The sequence below is a fragment of the Sturnus vulgaris genome, chromosome 33, assembly GCF_052056855.1.
Source record: "Sturnus vulgaris isolate bStuVul1 chromosome 33, bStuVul1.hap1, whole genome shotgun sequence".
NCBI lineage: Eukaryota > Metazoa > Chordata > Aves > Passeriformes > Sturnidae > Sturnus > Sturnus vulgaris.
Window position 1 is genome coordinate 586,112 of NC_142275.1, and position 22,711 is coordinate 608,822.

At 52.2% G+C, this 22,711-nt stretch overlaps 2 protein-coding genes and 1 long non-coding RNA gene across 3 annotated transcripts in view; 2 read left to right on the plus strand and 1 right to left on the minus strand.

Moving 5' to 3' along the window:
* The window catches only part of OLFM2 (olfactomedin 2), a 9,802-nt gene extending 6,664 nt beyond the window's left edge, over positions 1 to 3,138 (plus strand). Inside the window, 6 exon segments of the mRNA XM_088154909.1 lie at positions 195 to 654; positions 657 to 697; positions 1,921 to 1,944; positions 1,946 to 2,041; positions 2,043 to 2,319; positions 2,322 to 3,138. Of these exon segments, the coding sequence (XP_088011035.1) occupies positions 195 to 654; positions 657 to 697; positions 1,921 to 1,944; positions 1,946 to 2,041; positions 2,043 to 2,319; positions 2,322 to 2,599 (1,176 nt within the window). The 3' untranslated portion in view covers positions 2,600 to 3,138.
* A 4,714-nt stretch (positions 3,139 to 7,852) lies between these two features.
* On the minus strand, positions 7,853 to 9,739 carry LOC148220641 (uncharacterized). Its single transcript, XR_015798707.1, has 3 exons — positions 9,389 to 9,739; positions 8,945 to 9,012; positions 7,853 to 8,781 (listed from the first exon to the last, which is right to left on the minus strand). It is a non-coding gene; the product is annotated as an uncharacterized LOC148220641 (long non-coding RNA).
* Positions 9,740 to 9,885: 146 nt separating this feature from the next.
* On the plus strand, positions 9,886 to 22,055 carry RDH8 (retinol dehydrogenase 8). Its single transcript, XM_088154910.1, is given in 12 exon segments — positions 9,886 to 9,901; positions 12,557 to 12,631; positions 12,634 to 12,657; positions 13,965 to 14,026; positions 14,028 to 14,127; positions 15,886 to 15,906; positions 15,909 to 16,064; positions 17,288 to 17,313; positions 17,315 to 17,382; positions 19,108 to 19,280; positions 21,755 to 21,904; positions 21,907 to 22,055. Coding segments are annotated over 12 exon segments (954 nt in total). The 3' UTR covers positions 21,990 to 22,055.
* The last annotated feature ends 656 nt before the right edge of the window (positions 22,056 to 22,711 follow it).

Sequence of the window (22,711 nt, forward strand, 5' to 3'; positions counted from 1 at the left end):
TCCCTAAAATCCCCAATTTTCCCCCCTAAAATCCCCAATTTTTCCCCCTAAAATCCCAATTTTTCCCCCTAAAATCCCCGTTTTTCCCCCCAAACTTTCGGTTTTTTCCCCCAAATTTTCGGGTTTTTTTTTCCCAAAATCCCCTTTTTTTTTTCCCAAATCCCTTTTCCCAAACCCATTTTTCCTCCTAAAATCCCCATTTTTCCCCCATAAAATCCCCATTTTTCCCCCTAAAATCCCCATTTTTCCCTCTAAAATCCCCATTTTTCCCCCTAAAATCCCCATTTTTTCACCCAAACTTTCGGTTTTTTCACCCAAATTTTCGGTTTTTTCCCCCAAAATTCCCATTTTTCCCAAAATTCCCCATTTTTCCCCCAAATCCCTTTTCCCCAGTCCCCATTTTCCCTCTAAAATCCCCATTTTTCCCCCTAAAATCCCAATTTTCCCCCCTAAAATCCCCATTTTTCCTCCAAAAATCCCATTTTTTCCCCCAAACTTTTGGTTTTTTCCCCCAAATTTTCGTTTTTTTCACCCAAATTTTCCATTTTTTTTCCCAAAATCCCCGTTTTTTTTCCCCCGGATTGGCTGCAGGCTGTGGGAAGCTGACGGGGGTCAGCAATCCCATCACGGTTCGAGCCTCGGGCTCGCGCTTCGGCTCTGGATGAGCGACGCGATGACGCCCAGCGCCGACGAGAGGGTGAGGACACAAATTTGGGATTTTTAACCCCCCCCCCAAAAAAAAAAAAATCCAATTTCCCCCACCCTCCTACCCCCCCCCCAAAAAAAAAAAAATCCAAATTTTCCCCCCCTCCCCAAAAAAAAAATCTCCCGGATTTGGGATTTCAAAGGATTTGGGGGAAAATTCCCGGGTTTTTTTTTTTTTTTTTTGGGGGGGGGGGGGGGGGAAATTTGTGGATTTGGCAGCTGGAGGGATTCTATGAGGGGGGTTTGGGGGATTTGGGGTTTTGGAATTTTGGGATTTGGGATCTTGGGAATCCTTGGATTTGGATTTGGGATTTTTGGGAATTCTTGGATTTGGGATTTTGGGGAATTCGGGGTTTTGGAATCCTTGGATTTGGGATTTGGGGATCCTTGGATTGGGATTGGGGGAATTTGGGGTTTTGGGAATCCTTGGATTTGGGGTTTAGGGGGATTTGGGGTTTGGGGGATTTGGGAATTCTTGGATTTGGGGGGTTGGGGAATTTGGGATTTTGGGGAATTTGGGGTTTTGGAATCCTTGGATTTGGGATTTGGGATTCTGGGAATCCTTGGATTTGGGGGGTTGGGGAAATTTGGGATTTTGGGAGGATTTGGGCGTGCTGGAGTTTCACACCTGGATGGGCTTGGGATCCCATTTTATCCCAATTTATCCCTTTTTAACCCAATTTTAACCCACTCAAACCCAATTTTATCCATTCAAACCCAATTTTATCCCATTTAAACCCAATTTTAACCCCTTTTAACCCATTTTAACCCCTTCTGCCCGTCTCCAGGTATGGTACATGGGAACGGCTACTACAAGGGCCGCCGCGTGCTGGAGTTCCACACCTGGATGGGCTTGGGATCCCATTTTAACCAATTTAAACCCATTTTTACCCCTTTTTAACCCCAATTTTTATCCCACTTAAACCCAATTTAAAGCCATTCAAACCCAATTTTAACCCCTTTTAGCCCGATTTTAACCCCTTCCTGCCCGGCTCCAGGTGTGGTACATGGACGGCTACTACAAGGGCCGCCGACGTGCTGGAGTTCCACACCTGGATGGGCTTGGGATCCCATTTTATCCCAATTTATCCCTTTTTAACCCAATTTTAACCCACTCAAACCCAATTTTAACCCCTTTTAACCCGATTTTTAACCCATTCAACCCAATTTTAACCCCTTTTAACCCGATTTTAACCCCTTCCTGCCCGTCTCCAGGTATGGTACATGGACGGCTACTACAAAGGGCCGCCGCGTGCTGGAGTTCCGCAGCCTCACCGACTTCATCAGCGGCCAAAACTTCGTCCAGCACCTCCTCCCTCACCCTTGGGCCGGCACGGGGCCACGTGGTTTTCAACGGCTCCTTGTACTACAACAAATTCCAGAGCAACGTGGCCGTGCGTTACCACTTCCGCTCGCGCAGCGTCCTGGTGCAGCGCAGCCTCCCCGGCGCCGGCTACAACAACACCTTCCCTTATTCCTGGGGGGGATTCTCGGATATGGATTTCATGGCGGACGAGAGCGGCCTGTGGGTGGTTTACACCACCAACCAGAACGCCGGCAACATCGTGGTGAGCCGTTTGGACCCGCTGAGCTTGGAGGTGTTGAGGAGTTGGGACACGGTTACCCCAAACGCAGCGCCGGCGAAGCTTTCATCATCTGCGGCGTCCTCTACGTCACCAACTCGCACCTGGCCGGCGCCAAGATTTATTTCGCTTATCACACCAACACCTCCAGCTACGAGTACACCGACATCCCTTTCCACAACCAGTATTCCCACATTTCCATGCTGGACTACAACCCGCGCCAGAGGGTTCTCTACACCTGGAACAACGGCCACCAGGTCATCTACAACGTCACGCTCTTCCACGTCATCAGCACGGCCGGGGAGCTCTGATGGACCTTCCCACACTGGACACCACTCTCAGTTCCTTCTCTTTCTTTAATTTTATTTTTATTTTTCTTGGTTTTCTTTTTTCCCCGACGCTTCCGCGCTTCTCCTTTCCCAGTCGGAAATCGCCGAACTCAAATTCGGCTTCGGTGCCGTTGGTTCGTTCCAGGGTTGGGTTTTTCCTCCTTTTTCTCCTCTTTTCCTAGTTTCTATTTTTTTTCTCCCTTTTCATCCTTTTTTCCACCATTTCCCCCCTTTTTTCCTCCTTTTTTCCCTCTTTTTTCCCCTTTTCCTCCATTTTTTCTTACCTTTTTCTCATTTTTCTCCACTTTTTCTTTCCATTTTTCCTCTTTTTTCCCAATTTTTCCCCCCTTTCCTCCACTTCTTCTTCCCCCCTTCCCCCATCTTTCTTTCCCCTTTTCCCCCTTTTTATCCCGTATTCCCCCATTTTTTCTCCTTTTTCCCCCCTATTTTCCCCCATTTCCCTCCATTTTTCCCCCATTTTTTCCCCCCATTTTCCCCCTTGCTCTCCCCACCATTCATTCCCCCTTCCCACCCCAACACCTCCAGCTACGAGTACACCGACATCCCTTTCCACAACCAGTATTCCCACATTTCCATGCTGGACTACAACCCAGCGCCAGAGGGTTCTCTACACCTGGAACAACGGGCCACCAGGTCATCTACAACGTCACGCTCTTCCACGTCATCAGCACGGCCGGGGAGCTCTGATGGACTGGACACCGCCCTCACTTCCTTTTTTTGGGTTTTTTTAATTTTATTTTTTGGGTTCGTTTTTGATCCCGACGCTTCCGCGCTTCTCCTTTCCCAGTCGGAAATCGCCGAACTCAAATTCGGCTTCGGTGCGTTGGTTCGTTCCAGGGTTGGGTTTTTCCACCTTTTTTCCTCCTTTTTTCCACCCTCTATTCCTCCTTTTTCATATTTCTCCCCTTTCCACATTTTCCCCCTTTTTTCTCATTTTTCTCCATTTTCTCTTTCCATTTTTCCCCCTTTTTTCTCATTTTTCTCCATTTTTTCTTTCAATTTTTCCTTCTTTTTTCCCAATTTTTCCCTCCTTTCCTCCACTTCTTCTTCCCCCTTCCCCATCTTTCTTTCCCCTTTTCCCCCTTTTTATCCTGTTTTCCCCCATTTTTTTCTCCTTTTTCCCCCCTATTTTCCCCCATTTCCCTCCATTTTTCCCCCATTTTTTCCCCCTATTTTTCCCCCTTTCCCTCCATTTCTCCCCCATTTTCCCCCTTGCCCTCCCCACATTCATTCCCCCTTCCCACCCAACACTTCCAGCTACGAGTACACCGACATCCCTTTCCACAACCAGTATTCCCACATTTCCATGCTGGACTACAACCCGCGCCAGAGGGTTCTCTACACCTGGAACAACGGCCACCAGGTCATCTACAACGTCACGCTCTTCCACGTCATCAGCACGGCCGGGGAGCTCTTGATGGACTGGACACCGCCCTCACTTCCTTTTTTTGGGTTTTTTAATTTTATTTTTCTTGGTTTTCTTTTTTCCCCCGACGCTTCCGCGCTTCTCCTTTCCCAGTCGGAAATCGCCGAACTCAAATTCGGCTTCGGTGCCGTTGGTTCGTTCCAGGGTTGGGTTTTTCCACCTTTTTTCCTCCTTTTTTCCACCCTCTATTCCTCCTTTTTCATATTTCTCCCCTTTCCACATTTTCCCCCTTTTTTCTCATTTTTCTCCATTTTCTCTTTCCATTTTTCCCCCTTTTTTCTCATTTTTCTCCACTTTTTCTTTCCATTTTTCCCTCATTTTTCCCAATTTTTCCCTCCTTTCCTCCACTTCTTCTTCCCCCCTTCCCCCATCTTTCTTTCCCCTTTTCCCCCTTTTTATCCTGTTTTCCCCCATTTTTTTCTCCTTTTTCCCCCCTATTTTCCCCCATTTCCCTCCATTTTTCCCCCTTTCTTTCCCCCTATTTTTCCCCCCTTTCCCTCCATTTTTCCCTCATTTTTTCCCCCATTTTCCCCCTTGCCCTCCCCACATTCATTCCCCCTTCCCACCCCAACACTTCCAGCTACGAGTACACCGACATCCCTTTCCACAACCAGTATTCCCACATTTCCATGCTGGACTACAACCCGCGCCAGAGGGTTCTCTACACCTGGAACAACGGCCACCAGGTCATCTACAACGTCACGCTCTTCCACGTCATCAGCACGGCCGGGGGAGCTCTGATGGACTGGACACCGCCCTCACTTCCTTTTTTGGGTTTTTTAATTTTATTTTTTTGGGTTCGTTTTTGATCCCGACGCTTCCGCGCTTCTCCCTTTCCCAGTCGGAAATCGCCGAACTCAAATTCGGCTTCGGTGCCGTTGGTTCGCTCCAGGGTTGGGTTTTTCCTCCTTTTTCTCCTCTTTTCCTAGTTCTATTTTTTTTTTCTCCCTTTTCATCCTTTTTTCCACCATTTCCCCCCCTTTTTTCCCTTTTTTTCCCTCTTTTTTCCCCTTTTCCTCCATTTTTTCTTACCTTTTTTCTCATTTTTCTCCACTTTTTCTTTCCATTTTTCCCTCTTTTTTCCAATTTTTCCCTCCTTTCCTCCACTTCTTCTTCCCCCCTTCCCCCATCTTTCTTTCCTCCTTTTCCCCCTTTTTATCCCGTTTTCCTCCATTTTTTTCTCCTTTTTCCCCCTTTTTTTTTCCACTTCTTCACCATTTTTTCTTTCCATTTTTCCCCTCTTTTTTCCCAATTTTTCCCTTCCTTTCCTCCACTTCTTCTTCCCCCCTTCCCCCATCTTTCTTTCCCCCTTTCCTTCCATTTTTTTCTCCTTTTTTCCCCCCATTTTCCCCCTATTTTTCCCCCCTTTTCTCCATTTTTCCCCCTTTCTTTCCCCCATTTTTCCTCCTTTCTCTCCATTTTTTCTCCCTTTATCCTCCTCTTTTCCTTCTTTTTCTCTGTTTTTCCTCTTTCCTTCTTTTTTCCCTCTTTTTTTCCCTCCTTTTCTCCATTTTTCCTTTAATTTTTCCTTTTTTCCTCCTTTTCTCATTTTTTCTTTCCCCCTTTTCCTCATTTATTTATTCCTCCCTTTCCCCTCTATTTTCCCCCATTTCCCCCTCTTTTATCACCTTTTTTCCCCTTTTCCCCCCAATTTTGTCCAGCTCGTTGAATTCTTTTCCCCCACATTTTTCTCCCAATTCTAAAATTTTTTTTTCCCTCCTCCCCCTCGATTCTTCTGGAATTCTCTCGGATTTGTGGCGCATGGAGCTGCTCTGCCTTGGGGTTTTTCTTTAATTTCTTTTTTTTTTTTTCAATTCTGGGAATTTCGGGGCCAAATTCCATCTTTATTTTAATGGCAAATAAAAGAAAAAAAAATCTCTCCGGCCTCTGGTGGGATCAAGTTTTGTTTTTTTTTTTCCCTCTCCTCTTTTTTTCTCTGTATTTAATTAATTCTTTAAATTATTATTTTAATTTCTTGCTCCTCATGGGCTTTTTTTCTGATATTTTTCCACCTGTTTTTCCAGGAGGAAGAGGCAGAAAAGGAAGAAAAAAAAAAAAAAAAAAAGGATGGAAAAGGTGGGAAAAGAGGCTGGGAAAGAGGGAAGGGATGGAGAAGTCGGGAAGGTAAAGGAGGGGGAAAAGGAGGATTTGGGATAAATCCTGAAGGTTTGGGATAATCCTGGGAATGGGCAAAATCCCAGTGGAAATGGAAAAAATCCCAGTGGAAACTGGGAATGGGCACAAATCCCAGGAATGGGCACAAATCCCAGTGGAAACTGGGAATGGGCACAAATCCCAGTGGAAATGGGCACAAATCCCAGTGCAAACTGGGAATGGGCACAAATCCCAGTAGAAAATTGGGAATGGGCCCAGATCTCAATCCTGGAACATGAAAAGGAATTTTGGGAAGTGAAGCCAAACTCCCATGGAGCAGCAGGAAAAGGCCCTGCAGGAATTAATTAGGAATTTAATTGGGAATTTAATTGGGAATTGTGGCCAGCACAGCAGGGAGGGATGAAAGAGGCCAGAGCAAAGGTGGCAGTGGCCAGAGAGAGGGGGACAGGGATTGGGGACAGGGAATGGGGACAGGGATTGGGAATGGGGACAGGGATTGGGATTGGGGACAGGGAATGGGAATGGGGACAGGGAATGGGAATGGGGACAGGGAATGGGAATGGGGACAGGGATTGGAATGGGGACAGGGAATGGGACAGGGAATGGGAATGGGGACAGGGAATGGGGACAGGGAATGGGGACAGGGAATGGGATTGGGGACAGGAATGGGATTGGGGACAGGGAATGGGGACAGGGAATGGGGACAGGGATTGGGACAGGGATTGGGACAGGGAATGGGGACAGGGAATGGGGACAGGGAATGGGGACAGGATTGGGGGAATGGGGACAGGGAATGGGGAATGGGGACAGGGAATGGGACAGGGAATGGGGACAGGGAATGGGGACAGGGATTGGGGAATGGGGACAGGGATTGGGGGAATGGGGACAGGGAATGGGGAATGGGGACAGGGAATGGGAATGGGGACAGGGAATGGGAATGGGGACAGGGAATGGGGACAGGGAATGGGGACAGGGAAATGGGGACAGGGATTGGGGAATGGGGACAGGGAATGGGAATGGGAATGGGAATGGGGACAGGGAATGGGGACAGGGATTGGGATTGGGGACAGGATTGGGGACAGGGAATGGGAATGGGAATGGGGACAGGGATTGGGGAATGGGGACAGGGAATGGGGAATGGGGACAGGGAATGGGAATGGGGACAGGGAATGGGAATGGGGACAGGGAATGGGGACTGGGAATGGGAATGGGGACAGGGATGGGGATTGGGGACAGGGATTGGGAATGGGGACAGGGATTGGGGACAGGGATTGGGAATGGGGACAGGGAATGGGGACAGGGAATGGGGACAGGGAATGGGGACAGGGGAATGGGAATGGAATGGGGACAGGGAAGGGATCCAGACAGGAGAGGCAGTGAGGTGACCCAGGAATGGGAATGGGGACAGGGACAGTGACAGCAGGGAGAGGGGGATCCTGGGCAGGGGACAATGGGACCAAGATGGGGGATACTGGGGACAATTCTGGGGCTGGGGGTCCTTGACCAGCAGCCCCAAAACCTCCACCAGGGTCTCGCAGTGCACCTGGAGCTGCTGGGCCTGGGGTACCCAAAGCCCTGAGCAACCCCCAGTCCCTCCCAGGAACCCCCAAACCCCTCAAACCCAGCGTCCCCCAAACCCCTGGAAGATCCCCCCATGTTCCCCAACCCACATCTTAGTTCAACATTTTATTTTTCACCCCGGTTTTGGGTGTTTGGAAAAGACAAAGAGAAACACAAAGAAAATCCAGGTGACCACGGGGGATCCCAGGAGGGTGTGGAGCCCCCAGCCAGGGCTCTGCCCACCTGGGATCCCCCAGCGTGGATCCTGCCATGGGGGAGGCAGCTGGGGGCAGAGCACGAAGCTCTTCCCACTCTGGGGACACTCACGGGGACCCCCTGAATGGAAACTCTGAGGGTGTCTGGTCGAGTTTTGTGAGCTTTTCCTGCACTCAGGGCACTCACGGGGACCCCTGAATGGAAACTCTGATGTGTCTGGTCGAGTTTTGTGAGCTTTTCCTGCACTCAGGGCACTCACAGGGACCCCTGAATGAAGATTCTGAGGGTGTCTGGTCAGGGCAGAGCTCTGTGTGAATCTCCTCCCACGCTCGTGGGGTCTCTCCCCGCTGTGGATCCTCGGCTGGGCAGTCAGGCTCGAGTTCTCCTTGAAGCCTTTCCCGCACTCCCCACACCTGCAGGGTCTCTCCCAGGTGTGGATCCTCAGGTGCACGCTCACTTTAGAGCTGTCCCTCAATCTCTTCCCGCACTCCCCACACCTGTAGGGTCTCTCCCAGGTGTGGATTCTCCCGGGTTGGATCACGAGGCGTCTCCACCTGAAGCTTTTCCCACATTCCGGGCACTTGTGGGGCTTCTCCCCATCCTGAAGCTGCTCAGGGACCCCCAGCTCCGAGCTGTGGCCGCTCCCCCGGCCCAGGCCGGCTCTTTCCTGCCGGGATCCCCGGGATCTGCGTTTGCAGCCCCTCCTGCTGCGGGATCTTTTCCTCCCCGTTGCATTCCCGTGCCGTGGGGCCGCTCCAAACGGCCTCTCCCACGAGGTTCTGCCGCGGGGATTTGTCCTCGCTGCTCTCCGGGCTCAGCTCCTTGCCTGGGGCAGGAAGGACAAGCAGAGGATGGGATTTGCCTCCGTGCCACAGGGAAGGGGAAGGAGATCCCCCCAGGTCGGGGGGGTTGTCCTGCAGCCGGGGGCCGTGCTGGGCTGGGACATGGAGCAGGACACAGGGGGAAAGGGCCAGGGGCTTCCTCCTCACCTGCCTGGGGCTCCCGGGCCATCCTCCTCTTCCTCCCGGCCTTTTGCTCTTTGATGGAGCCAAGATTCCTGATTTGGGGTGGGGGGAAACAAGGGCCGAGCGCGTTGTGTTCGATGGTCCCCGCTGCCCAAGGGCGGCTGCAGAAGTCAGCGCCCCTTTCAGCCTCGGGGGGCCGGAGCCCGCTCAGCACCGACCTCCCGCACCCCTCCAGGCTGCCGGGGGTCCCCGGCTCCGGGATCGCCCCTCTGCGCTCTCCCCGCTCCGGGGCTCCCCCGTTCACCCCCGGTTCTCCCGGGGACCCCCAGACCCAAGATCCCCCCCCAGGGGCATTTCCGGCTCGGCTTTGGGGTCCTGCGAGATCCGAACATTCCCTGCCCCGCCAAAAAATCCCTCCCGGAGATCCCCCCGCGATGGATTTGGGGCGAGCTCCCCCTCCCCGCTCACCTGCGGGTCCCGGGCGGGGCCGATGCTGCCGGACCCGGGGCAGCTGCGGCCGGAGCGGGGGAAGCGCGCGGTTCCAAATCCGCTCCTTCAGTTCCCGCTCCTCCTTTCGCTGTCCCTGCTCCTCCTCTTCTCCTCCTCTTCCTCCCGGCTCCTCCTCCGCTCCCAGCCCGGCCCGGGCAGGTGCCGACAGCCAAAAGGAGCCGCGCTCCGCCCTGCGGGGCTCCACCGGGAGGCGATACTGGGAGCACTGGGAATGACCGGGACAGCACCGGGAGCGATGCTGAGAGCCCCGGGCACGAACTGGGAGCGCTTTCCCTGCCAGCCCCCGCTCTGACTGGGAGCACTGGGAGCGAACTGGGAGCAAAGAGCGCCCGGGGGCGGGGCCAGAGGCGATGGGCGTGGTTATGTAAATCCAGGAGCGAAGGCGCGCTGTGATTGGTGGGCGGGAGCATCGCGGGGTTTCCCCGGTCACGTGAGCGCTGAGGGGGAGCGGAGCGATGGCGGCGGCGTCCGGTGAGAGGAGACCGGGAATGGAATGGGGACAGGGAACGGGAATGGGGACCGGAATGGGGACCGGGACCGGGAATGGGGACCGGGAATGGGGACCGGGAATTGGGACCGGGAATGGGGGACCGGGAATGGAGACAGGGAATGGGAATGGGGACAGGGAATGGGGAGCGGGAATGGGGACCGGGAATGGGGACCGGGAATGGGGACCGGGGGCGGGAATTTGGGATGGGAATTTGGGAATGGGGTTGCGGTTCAGGATTTGGATTTATCCGAGAATGGGACCGGGAATACAGGACAGGGAGCGGGAATTTGGCACCCAGAGTGGGGACAGGGACCTGGCTACAAGGCTGAGACTGTGAAGGGGGAGCGGGAATAAAGGACCGGGACCGGACTGGAGGATCGAGACCAAGACTGGGAGCGGGAGCGGGAATGTGGGAACAGCCCCGGGAATGTGGGGAAAAGAAAAAACGTGCGCTGGGGGTTGGCGTTCAGAGGCGCTGCCGTGGAACCATCGGGGCCGTGAGCTCTGCAGCCGGGCCTGCCCTGGCTGCGTGTGCGAGCGTGTCCGGGAGTGCCGGGGGGTGCGGGGCATTGATCGCTCATTAAACGGGGCCGTGCGATCAATCCCTGCTTACGATGGTGCTGCCTCCCTGCATCCGTCACTCTGCGCTCGATTGCTGCTCCCTGCCCTCATCCAGCGCCCTGCGCTCGGTTCCTCCTGCCTCTCGATCGATCGCTCTGTGCTCGGTTCCTCCTGCCTCTCGATCGATCGCTCTGTGCTCGGTTCCTCCTGCCTCTCGATCGATTAGATCGGCACTCGATTGGCGGTGCCTGTCGATCGATCACTCGGCAATTGACTGGCGATGCCTGTCGATCGATTAGATCGGCGATAGATTGGTGATGCCTACCGATCGATCACTCGGCGATCGATTAGTGATGCCTGCCGATCGATTAGATCGGCGATCGATTGCTAATGCCTGCCGATCGATTAGATCGGCGATCGATTGCTGATGTCTGCCGATCGATTAGATCGGCGATCGATTGCTGATGCCTGCCGATCGATTGCTAATGCCTGCCGATCGATTAGATCGGCGATCGATTGCTAATGTCTGTCTATCGATTAGATCGGCGATCGATTGGTGATGCCTGCCGATCGATTAGATCGGCGATCGATTGGTGATGCCTGCCGATCGATTGGATTGGCGATCGATTGGTGATGCCTGCCGATCGATTGGATTGGCGATCGATTGGTGATGCCTGCCGATCGATTGGATCGGCGATCGATTGCTAATGTCTGTCGATCGATTAGATCGGCGATCGATTGGTGATGCCTGCCGATCGATCACTCCACACTCGATTTCTCCTGCCTGCCGATCGATCCCTTGGCGCTCGATTGCTCCTTGCTGCCGATCGATCACTCTGCGCTCCTTTCCAGGCGGGGCTTTGTCCGCGCGGCACCGGGAGCGATACTGGAGCACTGGGAATGACCGGGACAGCACCGGGAGCGATGCTGAGAGCCCGGGCACGAACTGGGAGCGCTTTCCCTGCCAGCCCCGCTCTGACTGGGAGCACTGGGAGCGAACTGGGAGCAAAGAGCGCCCGGGGGCGGGGCCAGAGGCGGGGGCGTGGTTATGCAAATGAAGCGCCGATAGTGCGCGGTGATTGGTTGGCGATGTTCGAGCCGTGTGCTGCCTTTTTAGTGTAATTGTGGCGTGGTTATGCAAATGTTCATTTGCGCGGGAGTTGTGCCAATCGGGGCGGTGGGTTATGTAAATAAAATTACTTTAAATTTTTTTATTTTTTTTATTTAATTTGGGCGTGGTTATGCAAATCATCCAAAGATTCCTGCCCGCTTCTTTCTTTGGGGATCCCCTTGAGCCTCCCCCCCACCTTTGGGGGTCTCCGGTGACCCCAAATTTCATCCCCGGGATGATTTGGGGGCACGGGGGTGACCGTGGGGACAATCCCGCGGGGCTGGGACCGGAGCTCGGGGTCCGGGCTGGGTGGTCCCGGTGTCACCCCCCGCTTTGTCCCCCCTCATTGGGGCCATCCCGGGCTGTGTCACCCCCCCACTCATTGGTGCCCACCCCTCGGTGTCACCCCCGTGTCCCCCCATCATTGTCCCCCCTCATTGGGGACATCCCGGACTGTCACAGCCGTGTCCCCCTGCCTTGGGGACACCCCATTGTGTCACTCCTCCCCATTGGGGACATCCCAGACTGTGTCACCCCCACCTTTGGGACATCCCACTGTGTCACCCCCCCCACTCATTGGTGCCACCCCGCGGTGCCACCCCCGTGTCCCGCCAACTTGGGGACACCCCGGGCTGTCACCCCCAATCATTGGGGACACCCCTCGGTGTCACCCCCGTGTCCCCCCTCACCTTGGGGACACCCCACCTTGTGTCCACCCCCCCGTGTCCCCCCCTCACCTTGGGGACACCCCACGGTGCCACCCCCCGTGTCCCCCCCACCTTGGGGACACCCCACGGTGCCACCCCCGTGTCCCCCCGCCTCGGTGCCACCCCCGTGTCCCCTCCCTGCCGTGACCCCGATCATGCCGGTGCCACCACGTGAGCGCTGATCCCGTTAAGAGCCTTTCCCCCGGGAACGGGGGGAGGGGGGAGGTGACACCGGGTGCCACCACGGCCACCATGGCCACCCCCCCGGCCCCGCACTGTCCTTGTCACCGGCTGCTCCTCGGGCATCGGCCTGGCCGTGGCCGTGAGCCTCGCCGGGACCCCCAGAGGCGATACCTGGGTGAGGGGAGGGGTCCCCAAATGTCCCCGAGGGGTCCCCGAATGTCCCAAAGGCTGGGGGAGGAGGGGTGGGGGGAGGGGAGTGGGTTATGAAATGTCCCCGAATGTCCCCAAATGTCCCCAAATGTCCCCAAATGTCCCCAAGGAGGGAGGGAAACGCCGGGAGGGGATGGGGGAGACCCCCGGGGTTGTCCCCAAAACGGGGATTTTGGGGATCCCTGACGGGTTTTGGGGGGTCTCTGATGAATTTTTGGGGGTTTTGGGGGGTTTTTTGAGGTCCCTGACGGATTTTTGAGATCCCCGATGAATTTTTGGGATCCCTGATCAATTCTTGGGGTTTTTGGGATCCCTGATGAATTTTTGGGATTTTTGGGATCTCTGATGAATTTTTGAGATCCATGACGAATTTTTTGGGGGGGTTTTGGGGGTCCCAGTCGTGGCCAACATGCGGGACCTGTCCGAGGGATCCCTGATGAATTTTTGGGGTTTTTGGGGTCCCTGATGAATTTTTGGGGTCCCTGATGAATTTTTGGATTTTTTTGGGACCCTGATGAATTATTTTTGGGATTTTTGGGGTCCCTGACCGGATTTTTGGGGGGTTTTTTGGAATCCTGTTGAATTTTTGGGATCCCTGATGAATTTTTGGGTCCCTGATGAATTTTTGGGGTTTTTGGGATCCCTGATGATTTTTTGGGGTCCCTGATGAATTATTTTGGGGTCCCTGATGAATTTTTGGGATTTTTGGGGTCCCTGATGAATTTTTGGGGTCCCTGATGAATTTTTGAGATTTTTTGGGACCCCTGACGAATTTTTGGGGTTTTTGGGGTGGCAGTGGTGGCCACCATGGGGGACCTGTCCCGAGGGATCCCTGATGCATTTTGGGGATTTTTGGGACCCCTGATGAATTATTTTTGGGATTTTGGGGATCCCTGACCGGATTTTTTTGGGGGGTTTTTGGAATCCCTGTTGAATTTTTGGGGTCCCTGATGAATTTTTGGGGTTTTTGGGGTCCCTGATGAATTATTTTTTGGGGTTTTTGGGGTCCCTGACCGGATTTTTTGGATTTTTTGAGGTCCCTGATGAATTTTTGGGGTCCCTGATGAATTTTTGGGGTCCCTGATGAATTATTTTGGGGTTTTTGGGGGTGGCAGTGGTGGCACCATGCGGGACCTGTCCCGAGGGGTCCCTGATGAATTTTTGGGATTTTTTGGAATCCTGATGAATTTTTGGGGTTTTTGGAATCCCTGATTAATTTTTAGGATTTTTTGGAACCCTGACGAATTATTTTGGGGTTTTTGGGGGTGGCAGTGGTGGCCACCATGCGGGACCTGTCTCGCCGGGGGCCACTGGAGGCGGCTGCCGGGGCCACCCTTGGGGGACACCCTGCGGATTCTGCCCCTCGATGTCACCAGCGACGGCTCCGTGGCCGAGTGCCTGGCGGGGGTCCCGGGGGGGCGCGTGGACGTCGTGGGTGAGGAATTTTGGGGGAGTTTGGGGGGGTTTGGGGGGGTTGTGGGGGTGATTTTATGGCGTTTGGGGGATTTGGGGGGTTTTGGGGTGGTTTGGGGGATTTTGAGGGGTTTGGGATGCTTTAATTTCGGTTTGGGGGATTTGGGGGGATTTTGGGGGGATCTTGGGGGCATTTTGGGGGGGATTTGGGGGTTTTGAGGGGGTTTGGGGAATGCTTTTGATTTCGGTTTGGGGGGATTTGGGAGGATTTGGGGGATTTTGGGGTGGTTTGGGGGGGTTTTGGGGGGGTTTGGGGGGGTTTGGGGGGTTGAGGGTTTGGATGCTTTTATTGCGGTTTGGGGGCGGATTTGGGGGGATTTTGGGGTGGGTTTGGGGGGATTTGGGGATTTTGGGGTGGTTTGGGGGGTTTGGGGGGGTTTTGGGGGGGGGTTGAGGGGTTTGGGATGTTTTTATTGCGGTTTGGGGGAGTTTTGGGGGGATTTGGGGGGAAATTTGGGGGGATTTCGGGGGGGTTTAGGGGGTGTTGGGGATATTTTTATTGTTTGGTTTGGAGGGGGGGTTGGGGATTTTGGGGGGATTTGGGGGGGGGTTTGGGGTGGTTTGGGGAAATTTGGGGGGTTTTGGATGCTTTTATTTCGGTTTAGGGGAATTTTGGGGCGGTTTTGAGGGGATTTTGGGGATTTTGGATGTTTTATTTCGGTTGGGAGGGTTTTGGGGGGTTGGGGGGGTTTGGGGGGATTTTGGGGGGGGTTGGGGGTGGTTTAGGGGATTTTGGGTTGGTTTGGGGGGGATTTTAGGGGAATTTGGGGGTTTGGGGATGATTTGAGGGGATTTTGGGGAGTTTTGGGATGATTTGATGTCGATTTGGGGAATTTCGGGGTTTTTGGGGTTAGTTTGGGTGAATTTGGGGGCTTTTTGGGTATCTCCAACCCCCCCCGGGCCGATTTTAATGGGAATTTCGGGATTTTTGGGGTTCCCCTGAACCCCCCCAGTGAACAACGCCGGGGTGGGGTGGGGCTGGTGGACCCCCGGGAATGGATTTGGGATGGATTTTATGGGATTTTATGGGATTTTATGGGATTTTATAGGATTTTATAGGATTTTATAGGATTTTATAGAATTTGTGTAACTCCAACCCCCCCGGGCCGATTTTAATGGGAATTTCGAAATTTTTTGGGGTTCCCCTGAACCCCCCCGATCCCCCCCAGTGAACAACGCCGGGGTGGGGCTGGTGGGGACCCCCCGGGAATGGATTTGGGGCGGATTTTAATGGGATTTTATAGGATTTTATAGGATTTTATAGGATTTGGGTATCTCTAAGCCCCCCGGGGCCGATTTTAATGGGAATTTCGGGATTTTTTGGGTTCCCCTGAACCCCCCCAGTGAACAACGCCGGGGTGGGATTGGTGAGACCCCTGGGGAATAGATTTGGGATGGATTTTATGGATTTTATGGATTTTATAGGATTTTATTAGGATTTTATAGAATTTGTGTAACTCCAACCCCCCCGGGCCGATTTTAATGGGAATTTCGAAATTTTTTGGGGTTCCTCTGATCCCCCCCGATCCCCCCCAGTGAACAACGTCGGGGTGGGGCTGGTGAGACCCCCGGGATGGATTTGGGATGGATTTTGTGCCGATTTTATAGGATTTTAATAGGATTTTATAGGATTTTATAGGATTTGGGTATCTCCAACCCCCCCGGGCCGATTTTAATGGGGATTTCGGGATTTTTGTGGGTTCCCCTGAACCCCCCCCAGTGAACAACGCCGGGGTGGGGCTGGTGGACCCCTGGAAAGCGCCTCGGGGCCGCAGGTGCAGCGAGTTTTCGACACGAACGTTTTTGGGGTTCTGCGCCAGGCCCAGGCTCTGCTCCCCCAAATGAAGCAGCGCCGCAGCGGCCACATCGTGGTGGTCAGCAGCGTGATGGGGCTGCAGGGTGAGAACCTCCCCCAAAAAAAACCCCCAAAAAACGCCCCCAAATCCTTCCAGGTAACCCCAAAAATCCGCAGAGGGAGCCTCAAAAAAAATCACCCCAAAATCTTTCTCCTTACCCCCAAAAATCCCACCCAAAAACGCCCCCAAATCCTTCCAGGTAACCCCAAAAAATCCCGCAGGGATCCTCAAAAAATCACCCCCAAAATCCGTCACAAAATCCTCCTGTGTACCCCAAAAATCCCACCAAAAAACGCCCCCAAATCCTCCTCGGTAACCCCCAAAAAAACCCCCCAAAACGCCCCCAAATCCTTCCAGGTAACCCCAAAAATTCACCCCAAAATCCTCCTCTGTACCCCCCCCAAAAAAACCCAAAAAAGGCCCCCAAATCCCCTCCTGGGTAACCCCAAAAAACCCCACAGGGACCCCCAAAATCCTCCCAGACCCCAAATTTTGGGGGATGAGACCCCAGACCCCCAAATTTTGGGAATTTGGGACCGCAGACCCCAAATTTTGGGGGGCTCTAGACCCCAAACCCCTCCCAGACCCCAAATTTTTGAGAAATTGAGACCCCAGACCCCAAATTTTGGGGGGTTTAAGACCCCAGACCCCAAATTTTGGGTGATTTGAGACCCCAGATCCCAAATTTTGGAGGAATTGAGACCCCAGACCCCAAATTTTGGAATTTGGGACCGCAGACCCCAAATTTTGGGGGCTCGAGACCCAAGCCACTCCCAGACCCCAAATTTTGGAGGAATTGAGACCCCAGACCCCAAATTTTGCAGAATTTGAGACCCCAGATCCCAAATTTTGGGGGATTTGAGACCCCAGACCCCTCCCAGACCCCAAATTTTGGGGGATTTGAGACCCCAGACCCCTCCCAGACCCCAAATTTTGGGGGATTTGAGACCCCAAACCCCAAATTTTGTGAATTTGAGACCCCCCGACCCCTCCCAGACCCCAAATTTTGCAGGATTTGAGACCCAGACCCCTCCCTGACCCCAAATTTTGGGATTCGAGACCCCAGACCCCAAATTTTGGAATTTGAGACCCCAAACCCCAAATTTTGGAGGATTTGAGACCCCAGACCCCAAATTTTGGGGGGCTCGAGACCCCAAGCCACTCCAGACCCCAAATTTTGTGGGATTTGAGACCCCAGACCCCAAATTTTGGGGGATTTGAGACCCCAGACCCCCCCCAAACCCCCCAAATTTTGGGGTCCCGCAGGGGTTGTTTTCAATGACATCTACTCGGGCCTCCAAGTTCGCGGTGGAGGGGCTGTGTGAGAGCCTGGCCGTGCAGCTGCTGCAGTTCAACGTCTTGTGAGTGCGGGGGGGACCCCAAAAATCGCTGAAATAGCCCCAAAAATCACCCCAAAAATCGCCCCCAAAATCGCTGAAATAGCCCCAAAAATCGCCCAAAAATCACCCCAAAAATCGCCCCAAAAATCACCCCAAAATCGGTGAAATAGCCCCAAAATCACCTCAAAATCGCCCCAAAAATCACCCCCAAAAATCGCCCCAAAAATCGCTGAAATAGCTCCAAAAATCGCCCCAAAAATCACCAAAAAATCACGGATATAGCCCCAAAAAATCACCTCAAAAATCGCTGAAATAGCCCCAAAAATCACCTCAAAAATCGCCCCAAAAATAGCTGAAATAGCCCCAAAAATCACCCCAAAAAATCACCTCAAAAATCACGGATATAGCCCCAAAAATTGTCCCAAAAATTACACCAGAAATCACTGAAATCGCCCGAAAAAATCACCCCCAAAAATCACAGATATAGCCCTAAAAATTGCCCCCAAAATCGCTGAAATTGCCCCCAAAATCACGGATATAGCCCCAAAAATCGCCTCAAAAATCTCCCCCAAAAATCACGGATATAGCCCCAAAAATCACCCCCAAAAATCGCCCCAAAAATCGCTGAGATAGCCCCAAAAATCACCCCCAAAAATCGCCCCAAAAATCGCTGAGATAGCCCCAAAAATCACCCCAAAAATCCCCCCAAAATCGGTGAAATAGCCCCAAAATCACCTCAAAAATCGCCCCAAAAATCACCCCCAAAAATCGCCCAAAAATCGCTGAAATAGCCCCAAAAATCACCCCAAAAAATCACCAAAAAAATCACGGATATAGCCCCAAAAATCACCTCAAAAATCGCTGAAATAGCCCCAAAAATCACCTCAAAAATCGCCCCAAAAATCGCTGAAATAGCCCCAAAAATCACCCCAAAAAATCACCTCAAAAATCACGGATATAGCCCCAAAAATCGCCCCAAAAATCACCCCAGAAATCACTGAAATAGCCCCAAAAATGACCCCAAAAATCGCCCAAAAATCGCTGAAATAGCCCCAAAAATCACCCCAAAAATCACCTCAAAAATCAAGGATATAGCCCCAAAAATCACCTCAAAAATCGCTGAAATAGCCCCAAAAATCGCCCCCAAAAATCACCAAAAAAATCACGGATATAGCCCCAAAATCACCTCAAAAATCGCCCCAAAAATCACGGATATAGCCCCAAAAATCACCCCCAAAAATCGCCCAAAAATCGCTGAAATAACCCCAAAAATCACCCCAAAAATCACTGAAATAGCACCGAAAATCACCTCAAAAATCAAGGATATAGCCCCAAAAATAGCCCCAAAAATCACGGATATAGCCCTAAAAATCACCCCCAAAATAGCCCCAAAAATCGCTGAAATAGCCCCAAAAATCACCGCAAAAATCGCCCCAAAAATCGCTGAAATCGCCCCAAAAATCGCTGAAATAGCCCCAAAATCCCCCCCCAAAAAATCACGGATATATCCCCAAAAATCACCGCAAAAATCGCTTTAAAAACACCAAAAAACCGAGAAAAAAAACCAAAAAAAAATCCCCAAAACACCAAAAAAAAATCCCAATATTCCCCCCCAAAATTCCAAAAAAATCAAAAAAAAAATCCCAAAAAATCCCCAAAAAAATCCCAAAAAATCCCCAAAACCCCAAAAATAAAAAAATCCCAAAAAACCCCAAAAAAACCCCAAAAATCCCTCAAACCCCTCAGCGTGTCTCTGGTGGAGCCGGGCCCTGTGAACACGGAATTCGAGCGCAAAGTTCTGCAGGAAGTGGAAAAATCCGAATTTCCCGGCGACCGACCCCGAAACTCTGCGTTATTTCCGCGAGGTTACCTGCCCGCCAGCCGCCAGGTGTTCCGCACCTTCGGCCAGAGCCCGAGGAGGTCGCGCAGGTGAGGATTGGGGAAATTTTTGGGAATTTTTTGGGGATTTTTTGGGGATTTTTTGGGGATTTTTTGGGGGTTTTTTTGGCGATTTTTGGCGGATTTTTTCGGGATTTTTTCGGGATTTTTTCGGGATTTTTTCGGGATTTTTTCGGGATTTTTTCGAGATTTTTTGGGATATTTTTAGGATTATTTTGGGAATTTTGGGGGGATTTTTGGGAATTTTTGGGGGATTTTTTGGGAATTTTTTGGGAATTTTTGGGAATTTTTTGGAATTTTTTTTGGTGATTTTTTGGGGTTTTTTTTGGCGATTTTTGGCGATTTTTTTGGATTTTTTCGGGATTTTTTCGGGATTTTTTCGGGATTTTTCGGGATATTTTTAGGATTATTTTGGGAATTTTGGGGGATTTTGGGGGATTTTTTTGGAAATTTTGGGGAAATTTTGGGATTTTTTTTGTGATTTTTGGCGATTTTGGGGGGATTTTCAGGATTTTTTCCGGAATTTTTGGGATTTTTTTTAAGGATTTTTCTGGGATATTTTTAGGATTATTTTGGGAATTTTGGGGGATTTTTTGGGAATTTTGGCGATTTTTTTGGGATTTTTTTGTATTTTTTCCGGAATTTTTTCGGGATTTTTTTTTAGGATTATTCCGGGATTTTTTTTGGATTATTTGGGGAAAATGTTGGTGATTTATTGGAGATTTTTTGGGAACTTTTTGGGAAATTTTTGGGAATTTTGGGGGAATTTGGGGGGATTTTTTTGGTGATTTTGGGGGATTTTTTCGGGATTTTTTAAGGATTTTTCTGGGATATTTTTAGGATTCTTTTGGGAATTTTTGGGGGGATTTGTTTGGATTTTTTGGGGGGGATTTTTTGGGAACTTTTTGGGGTTTTTTTGGAGGTTTTTCAGGAATGTTTTGGGCGTTTTTTTTTTGGATTTTTGGGGGATTTTTTGGGATTTTTTGGGGATTTTTCGGGATTTTTTGGGGGTTTTTTTGGGATTTTTTGGGGTCCCTCTCCCTCCTCCATTGGAGACCCCCGACCCCAATTCTGGGCGGATTTTTGGGGGTCCCCGAGCGCATTTTTGGGGTTTCTGGGTCACTTTTGGGGGCATTTTGAGCCTTTTTGGGTTGATTTTTAACCATTTTTGGGTAGAATTTGGGGTATTTTGGGGTTACCTGGCTGGGATTTTTTTGGGGTCCACCTCACCTGTGCCCCCCCCTCCCATTGGAGACCCCCGACCCCAATTCTGGGCGGAATTTTGGGGTTTCTGGGTCATTTTTGGGGGCATTTTGAGCCTTTCCGGGCGGATTTTCGGGGTTTTTTTGGGGTTACCTGTGCAGGTTTTTTTTGGGGGATTTTTTGGGGTCCACCTCACCTGTGCCCCCCCAGGCCATCGTGGAGGTGATCGGAGCCCCCCCGCCCCCATTGGAGACCCCCGACCCCAATTTTGGGGGTCCCTGATTGGATTTTGGGGGTTTTTAGGTGCGGTTTTGGGGCATTTTGAGCCTTTCCGGCGGATTTTTTGGGGTTTTTTGGGGGTTACCTGGCTGGGATTTTTGGGGTCCACCTCACCTGTGCCCCCCCTCCCATTGGAGACCCCCCGACCCCAATTCTGGGCGGGATTTTGGGGTTTCTGGGTCATTTTGGGGCATTTTGAGCCTTTTTGGGTTGATTTTTAACCATTTTTGGGTAGAATTTGGGGTATTTTGGGGTTACCTAGCTGGGATTTTTTGGGGTCCACCTCACCTGTGCCCCCCCCTCCATTGGAGACCCCCGACCCCAATTCTGGGCGGGATTTTTGGGGTTTCTGGGTCACTTTTGGGGGCATTTTGAGCCTTTTGGGTTGATTTTTAACCATTTCCAGGCGGATTTTCGGGGTTTTTTGGGGTTACCTGGCTGGGATTTTTTGGGGTCCACCTCACCTGTGCCCCCCCCTCCCATTGGAGACCCCCGACCCCCAATTCTGGGCGGAATTTTGGGGTTTCTGGGTCACTTTTTGGGGGCATTTTGAGCCTTTCCGGGTGGATTTTCGGGGTATTTTGGGTTACCTGTGCAGGTTTTTTTGGGGGATTTTTTGGGGTCCACCTCACCTGTGCCCCCCCCAGGCCATCGTGGAGGTGATCGGAGCCCCCCGCCCCCCCATTGGAGACCCCCGACCCCAATTTTGGGCGGGATTTTGGGGTTTCTGGGTCATTTTTGGGGGCATTTTGAGCCTTTTTGGGTTGATTTTCGGGGTTTTTTGGGTTACCTGTGCAGGTTTTTTTGGGGGATTTTTTGGGGTCCACCTCACCTGTGGCCCCCCCTCCCATTGGAGACCCCCCGACCCCAATTCTGGGCGGATTTTTGGGGTTTCTGGGTCACTTTTGGGGGCATTTTGACCTTTTTGGGTTGATTTTTAACCATTTTTGGGTAGAATTTGGGGTATTTTGGGGTTACCTGGCTGGGATTTTTTGGGGTCCACCTCACCTGTGCCCCCCCCAGGCCATCGTGGAGGTGATCGGAGCCCCCCGCCCCCCATTCCGGACCCCCACCAACCCCCTGTACTCGCCCCTGCTCGCCCTGCGCTTCGCCGACCCCCGCGGGGATTTGGGGGTCCGCACCTTCCACCGCCTCCTCTTCGACCTGGGGCCGTCTTCCACCTGAGCCTGGCGCTCCTCAGGTGTCTCACCTGCCGCTGCTGCCGCCGCAGAGTCACCCCCGTCTGAGGGGACCCCAAAAATTTGGGGTTTTTTGGGGTGTCCTGGGGGGGATTCGGGGTTAAATCGGGGAGATTTGGGGGGGATTTAGGGGAGGTTTGGGGGTTTTTTTGGGGGTGTTTGGGGGTCTTACCTGAGCCTGGGTGTTCTCAGGTGTGTTCTGAGTTACACCTGGCTGAGGGGACCCCCAAAATTTGGGGTTTTTGGGGTGTCCTGGGGGGGATTTGGGGTTAAATCGGGGAGGTTTTGGGGGGTTTAGGGGAGGTTTTGGGGGTTTTTTTGGGGGGTTTTGGGGTCTTACCTGAACCTGGGGATCCCAGGTGTGTTCTGAGTTACACCTGGCTGAGGGGACCCCAAAAATTGGGGGGTTTTTTGGGTGTCCTGGGGGGGATTTGGGGTTAAATCGGGGAGATTTTAGGGGTTTGGGGGGGATTCAGGGGATTTTGGGGGGGTTTTGGGGTCTCACCTCAACCTGGGTGTTCTCAGGTGTGTTCTGAGTTACACCTGGCTGAGGGGACCCCAAAAATTTGGGGTTTTTGGGGTGTCCTGGGAGGGATTCGGGGTTAAATCGGGGAGTTTGGGGGGGATTTAGGGGAGATTTTGGGGGTTCTAGGGGGGATTCAGGGGGTTTTGGGGGGTGTTTGGGGTCTTACCTGAACCTGGGGATCCCCAGGTGTGTTCTGAGTTACACCTGGCTGAGGGGACCCCAAAAATTTGGGGTTTTGGGGTGT